Below are 14193 nucleotides of genomic sequence, written 5' to 3' on the forward strand. Positions count from 1 at the left end.
TGTCCTAAATTCTAATTTTTTTTTAAATTATTGGTTTCATCGTAAAAAAAATGCTGTATATGATAATAAAGAAACTTAAAGGTAGGGTAGGTAAGTTTGAGAAACCGGCTCGAGATCGCTAGAATTTGAAAATACACAACCGGCGAAAATCTGCCACTTCCTTACAGAGCCCCTCCAACACACATGAACGCGCACATGACCAATGAGGGCACGAGATAAGTTTGTGCACAGATGGAAGGCTGACAGGCAGGTAGGCCATCCAATTATTTTAGCCGGGCCGGCTCAAATGATTGGTCGTACTTTTTACAGTACTACGGCTTCCACAGATGATATTTTTTTATGGATTTTTTGTCAAAGCACTGAAGATATTCATTGCTATCAGGATGTTAAGAGCATTCCATGGAATATAACAAAAAGTGTATCTCGAGCCGGTTTCTCAAACCTACCTTTAAAGATGCTCTAGATGTTTAAGCTCCAGTTTCTCCCTATCAGTCTAACCCACTCCACTTCCTGTCTGCTGTACTCACGATCTCGTCCTCCACGTCTCTGTTGAACTGGTGGATTTCCCTGGAGGACATCAGGTTCTCTCTCCTCTGCTGCAGCGGCGCCTGCATGGCCTGCAGCTTGGTCTCCACGCTGATCCTCTGGCCGTCCACCTCCTCCGAGCCCTTCCCCTCCTGACTGAGCGCCTGGCTCTGGTGCTGCAGCTCCCCCACCTCCTTCTGACGCACCTCCACCTGGCTCTCCAGGATCTGAGGGCCACACAGGGGAGTTAGAGCATTCAAAAACACAGAAATAAGGAGGGGGAAAGTGGTTTTTTAAAGAAATAGAATACAGTTTGGAAGTGATTTTAAACAAGAAATACATATCCAAAGTCAACTCTTCTTTAGTGTATGAATACAAAATGGGTTTCACAACAATAATATAAAATGTAAGTGAACTAGAATGAAAAATATAACATAACAAATATTAATTCTCAAGGACCTTTTACTATTCATTTCCACAGCTTTCAATCAGAACTCATATTCTTCCTTAGTGAGTATATCGTTCGCTAAAGCTCTGGGAAAGGCTAGTTAAGATATTGTTCCTGTAAATTAGTCAAATCAAATAAATAGAAATACATGAACGAATGCAAAGTTTAAAAATAAACATGTAATTAAAATATTTAAATTGAATTAGAAGTCACACATTTTATCTACCCATCGTAAAAAAAATTGTCTTGAATTCAAATCTATTGAAATCATTAATCTCAAGAAACAGATCTAAAAATGAAAGCAGAGAGGAAGGCGAGGAATCCATTCTCTCAGATCACACACTCTGCCAACACACACACACACTTCTCAGACTCAGTGTGATAACACATCAAATGAAAGATTATATAACTGCTGTGAGAGAGCGGGTGTGTGCACAGCTAAGACTTTGAGAGAGAGAGAGAGAGAGAGAGAGAGAGAGAGAGAGAGAGAGAGAGGAGGAGAGAGAGAAGCTAGAGAGATGAGGAGAGAGCCAGAGGAGTAGAGCTCTCTCCGATCGCTCGAGAGGAAGAAGAGGGCTGCTCTTCTGACTCCTGCCTCTCTCTCGCTTCTCTTCTCTGCTCTCGCTCCTCGCTCTCTCTCTCTCCTCTCTTCTTCTCGTCCTTTTTTTTTTTTTCACAGTGTGGTTAGCTGCCTCTTCTTTCACTGCTGGTAAAAAAGGAGAAAACAATGAAGAGGTTCTTCCAGGAATTTAGGAGCTTTGGATCATTATGAATTATTGTTTGGAGAATTCAAAATAATAAAATTCAGAAGCACACTTATTTACCCTAAGACCAAAAACAGGCACCACAAATACAAATCAGCTTGTGCCAAGATTCAACATCTCCGGTGTCTTGTATGTTCTCTCTGTTTGTGTTTAGTGTGCAGTTCCCCTTCATTGTTCATCAGCTCTGAAGCTCTGAGGCTCAGAGGAAGAGAAACGCTGCAGTCAGAATGAGAGATGTAACAGGAAGTGTGTTTTACAGGAACACAGGAAGAGCTTCTGTGCATTAGAAACTGGAAACAAAGCAAACACACCCTCTGAGTCCTATCATTGGTGTTCCTGTTAATGCAGCGTTCCTGTTCATATATAATAACGGAAAAAGACAAAACGCATCCAAAAAACGACCAGATAGAGAGAGGCGCTAAATGACTGAAATAGACACCAAAAGAAATCGAATGAACATTATGTGCTTAGGAAATACAGTGAAGCCCTGAAGAAGAATGACTCCCAGCTGAAGGCTCACCTGCTGCTTCTTCAGCAGGATGTTGACGGAGGTCAGGTCCTTCCCGTAGTCGTCGGACTGCAGCTGCCCGTCCATGCCGGCGAGCCACTTGTCCAGGTCGGCGCAGCTCTGCGTGAACAGCTCCGCCTTGTTGGCGTCGAACAGACACTTGGCTTTGGTCTGCGTGGTGGACTCCAGATCCTCCCACATCTTCACCAGGGACGCCAGCTTCTCCTGCACCATGGCCCCAGTCTCCGGCTTCTCCGCCATCAGAGCCTTCCCGTCCTGAAAGAGGGAAAAGTATTGACTGTGACGGAAACTTCTGAAGCAATGGAGACGAAAGTCAGAGAGACACGAGGGGAGAGCTGGAACTTTGATGGCAAACACTGATTCTACATTCTCAAAGATATGGAAGTGACTGTTATTTTGTATATATTGATTGTTGTGCTTTTACACCTCTATCAGCTGACGCCAACAGGCAAGAACAGGGAGACAAAACACTGAGAGCACTGAGATCAGCCCAAGGTGCAGGCCTGTGCTCAGTGAAGGCAGAACACACTGATACACTGGGTCAACGTTATGGGCCTAGGAAAATATTTCCCCAACATTGACCATTAATCCCTGCACAGAATCCTGTCAGTTTTGTTCCGCATAATACCCTCTAAAACCCCCAAACACTCCTACAACCTAGTCAGATAGGAGTGCAGTTGTTCCTACCTTGTCGATCTTGTCCAGCCACTCCTTGTTGGACTGCAGCTCGGCCATGAAGGCCTGGTGTTTCAGCCACTTGCTGTGCAGGTTCCTGGCCTCGTCGTACGACATGTCCTGAGCCGTCAGCATCTTCTCGTTGATCCACAGGGACAGCTGCACACACACACACACACACACATCACATATATGTCATCTAAAAGGCACAAATCACAGACTCTCCAAGAGGTTAATGCAGGTTTTCTGAACTGTTTTGTTTTTAGATTTTTTTCTCAAAGTTATTCTGAGTCTGATATTCTTTCAAATAATTACACATATTTTTTAGATTTTTAATGAAAGGAGTTTGTTTAAATTAAAAGCAATTGTTGTCCTCAATATGACCTCTTATTGTGTACAACCCTCGTGCTTAAAACACTTGGTTGAACTTTTGTTTGTATTAAACTTCAAAGTGTTTGTACCTCCTGGCAGTCCTGCAGGAACCTCTGCAGGTCTCTGTTGTCCTTCAGCCTCGCCAGCAGCTCACTGGCAGCCGCTCGGTTCTTCTTGTGTCTGCACAACAAAAATCAATATATGTTAAGAATGAGTGTGAGTTAGGGAGGCACACAATACAGCTTCAGCCCCTCAAATATGGAGATGTCCTGCCTTTCTGTCTTTATATCTTCTTTAATTAAAAAAAACACATTGACTTTGAGAACTGGGTGGCAAAGTGTTAACTTTTTTCTGGTATTTTATAGACCATCCATTCATCTGCAGATAGATAAACTCCCAGTATGTTTCTCACCTGTCGTCGATGGAGTCCACTTTCTCCTGGATGCGCTCGGCGTTGATGTTGCCGTCGGCGACCAGGCGGCGCCCGGTGTCCATCACGCCGCTGATCTTCTCCTCGTTGGCGTCCAGCGTGGTCATGAAGTCCTCCTGCTTCTTGATGGCCGCCTCGGCGCCCTGCAGCGTGGTGGGCATCTCCGTGTGGGCCAGCACGTACTCCTGAGACAGAGAACACTTTATTCATAATGTGCACAACGATTACAGAGAAGCACTAGTTCTTTGTTGTGTTTTGTTTTCCAATATAATAATATAAATATTAAACTGAATACTACATGGTGCTGTAATGACCATGTTCTACCACCTGGTGGCAGCGTCTAACTGATGGAGGGAAAGATGAGTAACATGAAATCATCTGAATGTCTCTACTGTGCCCTACATCCCGTGCACAGCAGAAGAAAAAGGGTCATCTTGTCTTTCAATTATTTCAAATGTTTATTTTGATACTTGCAAGGGAAATAATGTTTCATTACGTCTAATTATGTTGACTTCTTTTGTGTTTGGCCATGCTGAATCCTGTTCAATATCACCTTCAACTGAATTCATCTTGGCCTTATTTAAGTCATTCTGCATCTGCATGATATCTTGATTAAGAAGATTTTAGTGTTAAATAAAGGAACAATGTTACTCTAGGGTTGTTAATGTACTTTAAAATGCACAGGTGACACATTAAGTCATTCTGCAGTCTGTGGCTCAGACTGAAGTAAACTCTTCAGGTGTGATGGATCATCAGATGTGAGCTTTAGGTGTACCTGGTTGTTGAGGAAGGCCTCGGCCTGCTTGGTGTCCCTGAGGAACAGCTGGTAGGCGTGGCTCTGGGACAGCAGGTTCTGCCGGTTCTCCCACATCTTGTGCAGCTCGTTCCAGCCGGTGTCGAGCGCCTGCAGCCTCTGCCGGAGGAACATGTGCTGCGCGTCCGTCTGGCCCTGCGTCACCATCTCGCCCATGTCCCGCATCTTCTGGTAGTCCTCCTCGTAGTTGCGGATCTCGTTCTTGATGTTCTCGTGCTGAGTCAGCAGCTTCTCGGCCTCGGTCAGCGTGTTGGGCATGTCCTCGGAGGCGATGGCCGTCTGCGTGCGGGACAGCCAGGACTGGAAGTCGTCCACGTCGCGCAGGAACTGCTGCAGCTTGCTGGCCTCGCCCAGGGACTCCTCGCGGTTCTTCATGGTGTCCTGGGATCAGGAAGCAAAGGAGAGGGGTTTGTTTGATCGTGCATAGCAATACAATATGAATTCCTCTGGCAACTTTCAAAATAACAATATACAAAATAGCTGTTATTTGGCCCTTCATTGTGTCTATTTGACAAATAGTCTCCAGACTTTTATCTTTCAATGTTCTACTTTTTTATTTTCACATGTTGTGCAATACCTTGTTGTAACATCAATCATTTGACACGCTTTGTAATAAAGATAGGAGAAGAGAAACTCATTAGTGTCGTGTCAGTGTGAGAGACCGTACCTTCATCTCGTCCCAGACGCTGGTGATGCCGTCCAGCCGGCCCTTGATGGCCTCAGACTGCTCCGGGTGTTCGGAGGCCAGTCGTTCCGCCTCCTTCCCCAGGTCCCCCAGTTTGTCCTCGATGGCGGCGAGGTCCCTCTCCATCCCCGTCAGCTTCCTCTGCAGCGCCATGACGCCCGCCAGGTCGTTCCCCAGCTCCTGGGTCGACTCGATCAACTGCAGCAGGACGGGGAGGGGGGGTTATTTATCAGTTTAACTGTGGTTAATAAGTCCCTGTTGGGCATCAACCACATTATGGTAAAAAAAAACACATTGTGGCACCAGTGAGCCTTAAAAACATTGAAAGTGTAACATAAAATAGTTAATTTAATGCAGTTTGTTACTGTCTTACTTCTATTTAAAGGATAATTATGTTCTTTGTTTAGGAAGCACAGTTCTATAACAATAATTGCACTAAACTCCAGCTTGCACTGACACAATATATATATTCTTCTACACATTTAAACATACCTATTTTTACTTAAACCGATATATTCCTGCACTTTAACTTGATCTGCATATTGAAGTATGGATGCTTGTTGTTTGTATGTTGTCTTCTCCTGAATGCTGTACGTCTCTTGTTTGTTTTTTTTGTATTTTTGATGGCACCTTAAAAAAAGGGAGTAGCTCTCCTCATCTCATTGTACCTGTATAATGACAATAAAGGATTCTATCTATCTATTCTATTCTCATAATGCTAAGTATAATAGAGTATTTTCTATACAATGATCCTGTGTGTTATCTCCCAGCTGCAGTTCAGGTAGAATCTGTGCAGTCTGTGGTGTGTAAAGTGTTTTTCTCCTGATGGTACCTTGGTCTTCTCCTTGATCCAGGACTTGGTCTCGTTGCACTCCAGGTGATAGTTCTGGACGCCCAGAGCCGAGCTCAGGCTGTCCTTCTTCAGATCCACCAGGTCCCTGAACGCACTCCACCTGCAGGGACAACCAGACAGAGACACCACCATCAATATGAGCTTAAACTGTTAAGTGTTTGGGGGAAATAGAAAACGACGATGGTCTCCAGTGTTGAAGTTTTGGTAAATTGAGACACCGTCAGAAATATGAACTTAAACTGAAGCTGGACCAGTTAACACGTTATTTAGTTTAGTTTGACCCCTAACCCATCACAGTCCCCCTGCTTCCACTCCTACTGCTATTTATTTGCCCATTTTGTTTGTTTACATGTTGAACAAACAAACAAACAAACAAAGCGCCCTTGGGTCTCTTGAAAGGCGCTATACAAATTGCATCTATTATTACTACAAGATTGCAGCCCTTGCATTACAGTTCATCTATCAGTATAACCCGATGTAAATGACCTAATAATCCCAGTTTATGCACTGGTTTAATCCCAGTTACATGGACAATCAGTGTTTAATAAACATTTAATTCAATTTTATTGGGTGTTACATTTCCAAGTACGCAGCCCTTTAAATTCAACATTATCTACTGGTAAAATCTTATTTAATGATTTGATAATCTCAGTGTATGCCCTGGTTTAATCCCGGTTTAGTTACCTGGTGTTGAGTTTGTCCTGCTTGGCTTTGATCTCCTTCTCACTGGGGTGTACGCTGTGGATCAGTTGCCGGGCAACCTGGTTCACCACGGCAACTCGAGACGCCTGGTTGTTCATCTCCGGCTCCAAACTCTCAAACCTGCAGAGAAACAAACGCATTTAAATTATAATATTGAATTGATCCTATGAAAACAGAAAGCTGGTGGGCGTGATCTTTCCCAGACGTGTTATTTATGCTAAATAAATTATCTAAATACATCTGTGCCCTTCTAACTTTTATCAGAATCATTGTTAAAGATTATTCCTGGTGCACACATGTATTATTATGTATTTATTTCAACAAAGACCATGCATACAAATACATACATCTCAGAAAAGAGATGAATTATGCCAGATTTGAGCTAATAGCTAATTTCCATCTGCAGTCCTACAATCAACAAACACTAAAAACATTGCATAATCTCTATCACACAAACAATTATAAAACATCATTTAAGTACAGGTCAACCAAATAATACATAGTACAGTTAAAATATAATATGATGTGCCCCCCTCACCGGTGCTGCACCACCTCCAGGTCCTCCAGCTTCTCGGGGATGTCCATGCTGTTGAGCCACTGCTCCTTCTCGTCGATCCACACCTCGCAGGCGCTGGCCTCGCTCAGCATCCGGTAGAGAGCGAGCGCGTCCTGCAGCGCCTGCTTCCTGAGCCGCGTCAGCTCCACCACCTCCTTGTAGCGCTCCTCGATGCCCGCCAGACGGCTCTGCACCTAAACCATACGATACGATATTACTTTAATGGTCAGATCAAGTCTGACATTTGACTTGCATCACAGCAGCTCCATGTGTAACGTCAACATGGACAAAAGAATTCAAGTTTGTTTTCATTTGCCTGAAACCAGCACCAGTTCCCAGTGAAAATATAATTAATTTTTTATTTGATTTCACACTTTTGATCTTCTGTTTCAGTGTGTCTTATAGCCTATACAAGATTTAGTTATTTCTAGGTATCTAGCAGCCAGCAAGACGACAACATTTATGGCTGTTTACCTACAAATATAAATAGTTTTTTCTGGCTGGACATATCAAAGTCAAGTCAAAGTCTTTCTAAAATATCAAACAAACATTTAACATAACAGCACGATCACTGTGATAAAACATGCTCAAAGAGCCTTTAGCGTGCATTATTATTATTAAAACACACTTTTTTGCCAATGTTTTATACATTTATACAGATGTCTGCCCATAAAAAAAATATTTATATATTTTGTATCTTTATTTTGTATTTATTTATTTTTAACAACTTTATTTTTCAGTTTTTCACAAATACAGTATGTCCAACATTCATGACAAAAAGTTGCAAATATATTCATATTTTTAAGCAAAGAGCAATAAATGTTGTCGTCTTGCAAGCTGCTGGATATACTATAAAGAACTGAATCTTATATAGGGTATAAGACGCACTGAAACGGAAGATCAAAAGTGTCAAATCAAATAAAGAAATCATATTTTCACCTGGAACTGTTGCTGGTTTCAGGCTAATGAAAACAAACTTGAAGTCTTCTCACTTTAACAGCTAAATCCTTAAAATAATAGACCTCAGATTTGCTTCTACATCCCTAATAAATGCTTATTTCTTTCTCCTCTCTTATTTCAGCTGTCCTAAGACCCTCACCTCCTCGGAGTCGGCCTTCTCCGGCGGCAGCGTGCGCGACTGCTCGTGCAGCGCCTCGATGACGGGCCGGTAGCTGCCGATCTCCTCCGCCACGTCCTTGTGTTTCTTCACCAGAGCCTGGGCGGAGAACTCGTCGTGGCCCACGTCCACGGAGGAGACGATCCGCAGCACGTCCAGCATCCACGTGTCGATGTCGTCCGCATCCGCCTGCACAAAGGACATTAGGACCGTTAAATAATCACAAACACTATCAATATAAATAAGTTCTTTTGACCTTTCCTGAATATTTAGTCTAGGTGTGAATCTTGTTCCTGCAGGCTAGAATAATAAGGGTCTCATTGTTTTAATACCTTTTTTAAAGTTATTTTCAATATATTTATACCTATGTCTGTAAAGTAAATAGTGTCTTCTTATTGGCTGTAAGATAACAATGAAGAACTAGTGGAACACAAACATTAAAAGGTTTAATAAAATCCCAAAACACTTTTAATATAAGAAAAACGTATTTTAACCTTATTTATTTTAGGTAATTTTAATTTAGGGTATTTCAATTATACACATTTCATACACAGTCATTTATAGTTACCGTATATGTTTAAAAAAAAAACAACCTTGATCATATATTGCTTATCAAGGTTTTTTTTGGCGGGTAAAGGGGTGACTTATAAACCCAGAAGTTTGTTTAACATTACATTACATTACATGTCACTTGTTAGACGCTTTTATCCAAAGCGACTTACGGTTTGAACCTGTGCTCCCCTGATCCGAACACCTACGCACTATTCCACTGCGCCACACGCCGCCCCGTTTAATGTCCTATTACCAATAAAAAATATTTAGACTAGGTGTCAATCTTTATCCTGCAGACTAGAAAAATAACGGTCTACCACACAATAAATAGTTTTGAGTTCTTTTGACCATAAAACTATACAGATGTTTTTTATTACCCATTTTTATACAGATGTCGGACAAGCAAAAATATTTAGCTTTTTAAGTAAACAGATGTAAATAGTTTCTTCTTACTGGCTGTTGGATAACTATGAAGAACTACATCTTATAAAGTGGAACACAAACAGACACAAGAGGTGCTTTGTGCTTTCAAATACAAAAATACATTTTCTCAGAGGAACTACAGAATAAGAGTTTCACCTGGAACTGGTGCTGGTTGCAGGCTTCCTGCAGACGAGCCTTACGGACGGCAGAGAGACGCTCCAGAGCCGCCCACTGCTCCTACAGAGAGAGAGAGAGGGGGGGAAATGAATGAAAATGAACATATATACATATTGGGACATATTTACATATTAGATATATTTACATGTGTGTGTGAAAACCGTGTGTATTTTATGTCTAGTAATTTGTGTCACATTGTTGAAATGATGGAATATTAACATTAGACTCTGGATGTTTGAGGAGGAACTTGTATGAACAAAATGATTTATTGTGTAGGTCTAGTGCAGGGGTGTCAAACTCAAGGCCCGGGGGCCAAATCCGGCCTGCGACTTCATTTTCTGTGGCCCAACAAGAGCTTGCAAAGAATATAATATGTTTGTTATACGGTTACATGGCGATTTACAGAAGCACGTTGCCCATACATGGAGCACAATGCATCTCAAATTTGACTTTTTTCTCAGAATTGACTTTTTTTCCAAATGTTACTTTTTTTTCTCAAAATGTCACCTTTTTTTCTTTTTTTAATTGTGCTTTTCTTTTCAAATCATTTTGTGACATTCTCACTAAAGAGACTTGCAATTATTTGCCCTAGACTTCTGCTTTCAGACCGAGTTAATTATGAAGTTATTACCCTATCCGATAATACTCCAATGCAGAGGCAATAATGTAATATAATACATTATTTTATATATATTAAATATTTATATGTATTTTTATATAGTCTTAAAGTTACAACCGGCCCTTTGAGTTCAACCATAATGCGAATGTGGCCCGTTATGAAATTGAGTTTGACACCCCTGGTCTAGTGCAAACAAATCAAACCAAATAATGTACATTAGTGCAAGACTGTCCATGGCGGCGTAATCCAGCACCAGACACTTCTTTACGTTGCTATGGACAGTCTTGCGTTGCTATGGACAGTCTTGCACTAATGTACATTCTCAAAGATATTGAAGTTACTGTTATTTTTATATCTATTGATTGTTGTGCTTTTATTTAGGTCTTAATGTGTGCATATGTATAAATGTGTCTTTGATTGTGTATATATATATTTGTTTTTGTATTTCGGGATTGTGGGAAACGGTATCTCGAGCCTCTCTGGTCGTACCTGGATGTCTTGGATGCGCTCTTTGATCTTGTCCGCTCCGAAGTGGTCGTTGGCCACCAGCTCCTCGCCCCCCCGGATGGTCTGCTGCAGGTGGGCCGCGCGCCCGCTCATCTCGTCCTCGAAGGCTTTGTGCTGACTCAGCAGACGCCGCGCTCCCGTCAGATCCTTCCCATAATCCTCGGAGGAGAGGATCTGCTCCTTCTCCCTGATCCATCCCTCCTGCAGGACACACACAGTCAGGACGCAGTTAGAGCAACGCAGACATCACTTTTAAATTGACTATTACGTCTAATCCACAAATCGATATATCCACAAGTAGCAATAAGCTTGACTAAAGTTTGGTTGAGTCTTTACTTAAACAAAAGGTATCAGTACAAACACATCTTTTCAAAGGTCAAAAAACCATATTGCTCCGTGATTCTTTTCTCCTTCGCACTTCTAATTACCAGCTGCAGTCGGCTACAGTATGACGTACATTTTACGACAGCTGGTTTAAATAAATGATAATATTAATAACTCAGGATTACAATGTTCAAATATATCTATATACTAGGGATGGGAATGATTAATCGACTATTCAAAATGATTCAGGTATTCGAATATGAGTTTTGAATATTTGTATTGTATTGTAATTATCATTATAATTCTTTTTGGGAGGGGTGCTGGAGAAGTTGATTGCATATTATCAAATGGATTAATTAAATGTATGCGACAGTGCCATTTTAAATATCTTAAGACAAATATCAATGAAAACTTGGTTTGGTTTCTATATTTATTTGATAATGTATTATTAAAACTTTTCTTTTTTAACCGTTTTTTGGGGGTCAAATATTCAAATATTAATGTGCTTTCAAATTCCCATCCCTACTATATACACGCATAATATATCAAATGATACATTTTAACATGGATCCTACAACTATCAATACTTATATTAAAAGTTATACTAATACTAACCTCTTCGGCCATCTCCCAGAAGAACTTCCAGAGGCGGCGCGACTCGTCGAGCCGAGCCCTCCGCTCCGACGCCAGCTGACTCAGCTCCTGGTAGCAGAAGTCCATGTGAGCCACTCGATCCCTGATGACCTGAGGGTCGCACGGCTTATAGCCTGAGGGGGGAGGAAGAGGAGGGTTAGGAGGAAGACGAGGGGGAGGAAGAACAGGTGGAGGACAAGGAGGAGAAAGGGAGAAGGAAGAGGAGGGACACGAGGAAAAGAGGAGAGGAAAAGGGAACAAGGAGAGGAAGAAGAGTGGGACAAACAGAGACAGGGCGATACAGAGGATTTGGAGAAAGAAAAAGAAAATGTGTACAAAAAGCGAGAGCAGGCAAAGAGGAAGAGGAGAAGGAGGAAGAGGAGAAGGATGAGAATAACTTTAAAGTGAATGTATTTATATCTGAGCAAACTAAAACTGAGAGATTCATTAAGTAGAGAGAATAAAATCTCTCTGTCTCTCAAATCAATTCAATGTGCTTTATCGGCATGAATGTCAGGTGAACAGTATTGCCAAAGCGTCAATTCAATTCAATTCAAGAGTGAAATGATGAGAAAAAAAACAATTCATTCATTAAACAATTTACAACAATATATAATTACAAAACCACAAGTATCACATGTAAAAAGAAAGACAGAAACAAAACAGACACATCTCTCTCTCTCTCTCTCTGTGTCTGTCTCTCTCTGACTCTCTGTCTCACTCTCTGTCTCTCTGTCTCTCTGTCTCACTCTCTCTGTCTCTCTGTCTCTCTCTGACTCTCTGTCTCACTCTCTCTGTCTCTCTGTCTCTCTCTGACTCTCTGTCTCACTCTCTCTGTCTCTCTCTGACTCTCTGTCTCACTCTCTCTGTCTGTCTCTCTGTCTCACTCTCTGTCTGTCTCTCTCTGCCTCACCCTCCATGTCGTCGGCGAACTTCTGCGCGTTGCGGTTGACGGTCTTCACGCGGTCGGCCTGGATGGCGATGTCGGCCTCCACCAGAGCGTGTTTCTGCAGCAGGTCCTCCACCCCCAGGAGGTGCTTCCCGTAGTCCTGGGAGAGGAGCAGCATCTGCAGGGAGGGGGGGGGGGGTCATCACAAAATACATTACAAGAGCACTTATTATGAAACTATGGTTTTACAGACATTCACTGGATCAGATGTTCAGTAAAAAAACTTCTAAATCCAACAGAAGATACATATCATATTCTATTACATGTATATAGACTTATATTTCGTATTTTATTATATATGTTGCATTGTTGGAGGAGCTCAGGTCAGAAGAATTTCATTGCCATTTCTATGCTGTAGCTTTGTGCATATGGCGATAAAACCTTTGAATCTTGATGATGTGTATTCAGTGAGTACACTCATAGTTTCTCTTCACTTGTCTTTATCAAGACTGCAAGGAAATGGGTATTAATAATTGGTACTTTGAAAAGTCACGTGACGGTTTGGATATGTGTAGATTGTAATATTATAAGATTAAACTTAATCTTCCAATAGGCCGGATATGGACGCCATGCTAAGCTCATTGCTAGCTCCCTCTGGAGGGTCGGTCTTGGCGTTTAGTTTTTGTGTGTGCTCAGTTTAGCAGGTTTGGTTGTCATATTTCGATGGTGTGTTCGGCGAGGTTATATTATTATTCACTTGGTATGAAATTAAAGCAGAGTCATGGGCTTCGAGAAAGTTCAAATGTGAAAATGTTTGGGAGCGAGACTCAACGTGTGTCTACTCCATCCTATCAAACCGGAAGTCCAAGATGCACCTTAATAACAGTTTCAGGTAACTATTGTAACTCTGGGTGTTTCTCAATCGCGAGTACGCTTGCTTGGTAGCACATGTCTGCCGAGCATCTTGCTTCAGAAGCGAGTCAAGAATACTTCCTGGCATTCGGAAAACGAAGAGTGGAACAGGCGAGCAAGTGCAGGTGTGCGTCATATGAGAGGCCCCGCCTCTTACATCTTCCGCCACAGATTTGGGGAAATTGGTCCGTGCGCAAAGCATTGTGGGGATTTTAAGACCGCGGAGTCTACTCATGTGCAGCCTCGATATTTCTCCAAACGGAGTACGCCGGGCTCGGTAGATTTCCAAGTATGCTGGAGATTGGAACAGTACTTCGGCGGCACTCGATGACGTAGCGTGCTTGAAATAGTGGCTCTGAAGCAGCTTTACTCGCGATTGAGAAACACCCCGAGTGTCCTCTTTATATCCCCCCCGCTGTCACCACATAGACATGATATTTAGACTAGGTGTCAATCTTTATCCTGCAGACTAGAAAAATAACGGTCTACCATACAATAAATAGTTTTGACCATAAAACTATACAGACACATTTTCATACAGATGTCGGACAAGCAAAAATATTTAGGTAACTGTTGTTTACATCACCCCCCCTTTTACCTTCATCTCATCCATCCAGTCCATGATGTAGAGCATCTCCTGGAAGACCCTCTGCAGCCCGAGGTTCATCTCGAGGCGCAGCCGGCGGG

The 14193-nt window shown here is 42.1% G+C and overlaps 1 protein-coding gene across 2 annotated transcripts in view; it reads right to left on the bottom strand.

Moving 5' to 3' along the window:
* Positions 1-14193, bottom strand: part of sptbn1 (spectrin, beta, non-erythrocytic 1) — a 117975-nt gene that overhangs the window by 24099 nt on the left and 79683 nt on the right. For both annotated transcript variants that reach the window (XM_034135969.1, XM_034135968.1), the window contains 16 exons: positions 14105-14193; positions 12619-12772; positions 11688-11839; positions 10731-10949; positions 9602-9682; positions 8453-8659; positions 7336-7547; positions 6780-6917; positions 6075-6195; positions 5225-5440; positions 4519-4938; positions 3726-3928; positions 3403-3493; positions 2954-3100; positions 2258-2521; positions 528-752 (listed from right to left, as the gene is read on the bottom strand). The exon at positions 14105-14193 is cut by the window's right edge and continues 118 nt beyond it. In XM_034135969.1, the coding sequence (XP_033991860.1) occupies positions 528-752; positions 2258-2521; positions 2954-3100; positions 3403-3493; positions 3726-3928; positions 4519-4938; positions 5225-5440; positions 6075-6195; positions 6780-6917; positions 7336-7547; positions 8453-8659; positions 9602-9682; positions 10731-10949; positions 11688-11839; positions 12619-12772; positions 14105-14193 (2939 nt within the window). The remainder of the gene's footprint in view (positions 1-527; positions 753-2257; positions 2522-2953; positions 3101-3402; positions 3494-3725; positions 3929-4518; positions 4939-5224; positions 5441-6074; positions 6196-6779; positions 6918-7335; positions 7548-8452; positions 8660-9601; positions 9683-10730; positions 10950-11687; positions 11840-12618; positions 12773-14104) is intronic.

Source organism: Trematomus bernacchii, unplaced genomic scaffold, assembly GCF_902827165.1.
Source record: "Trematomus bernacchii unplaced genomic scaffold, fTreBer1.1, whole genome shotgun sequence".
Classification (NCBI taxonomy): domain Eukaryota; kingdom Metazoa; phylum Chordata; class Actinopteri; order Perciformes; family Nototheniidae; genus Trematomus; species Trematomus bernacchii.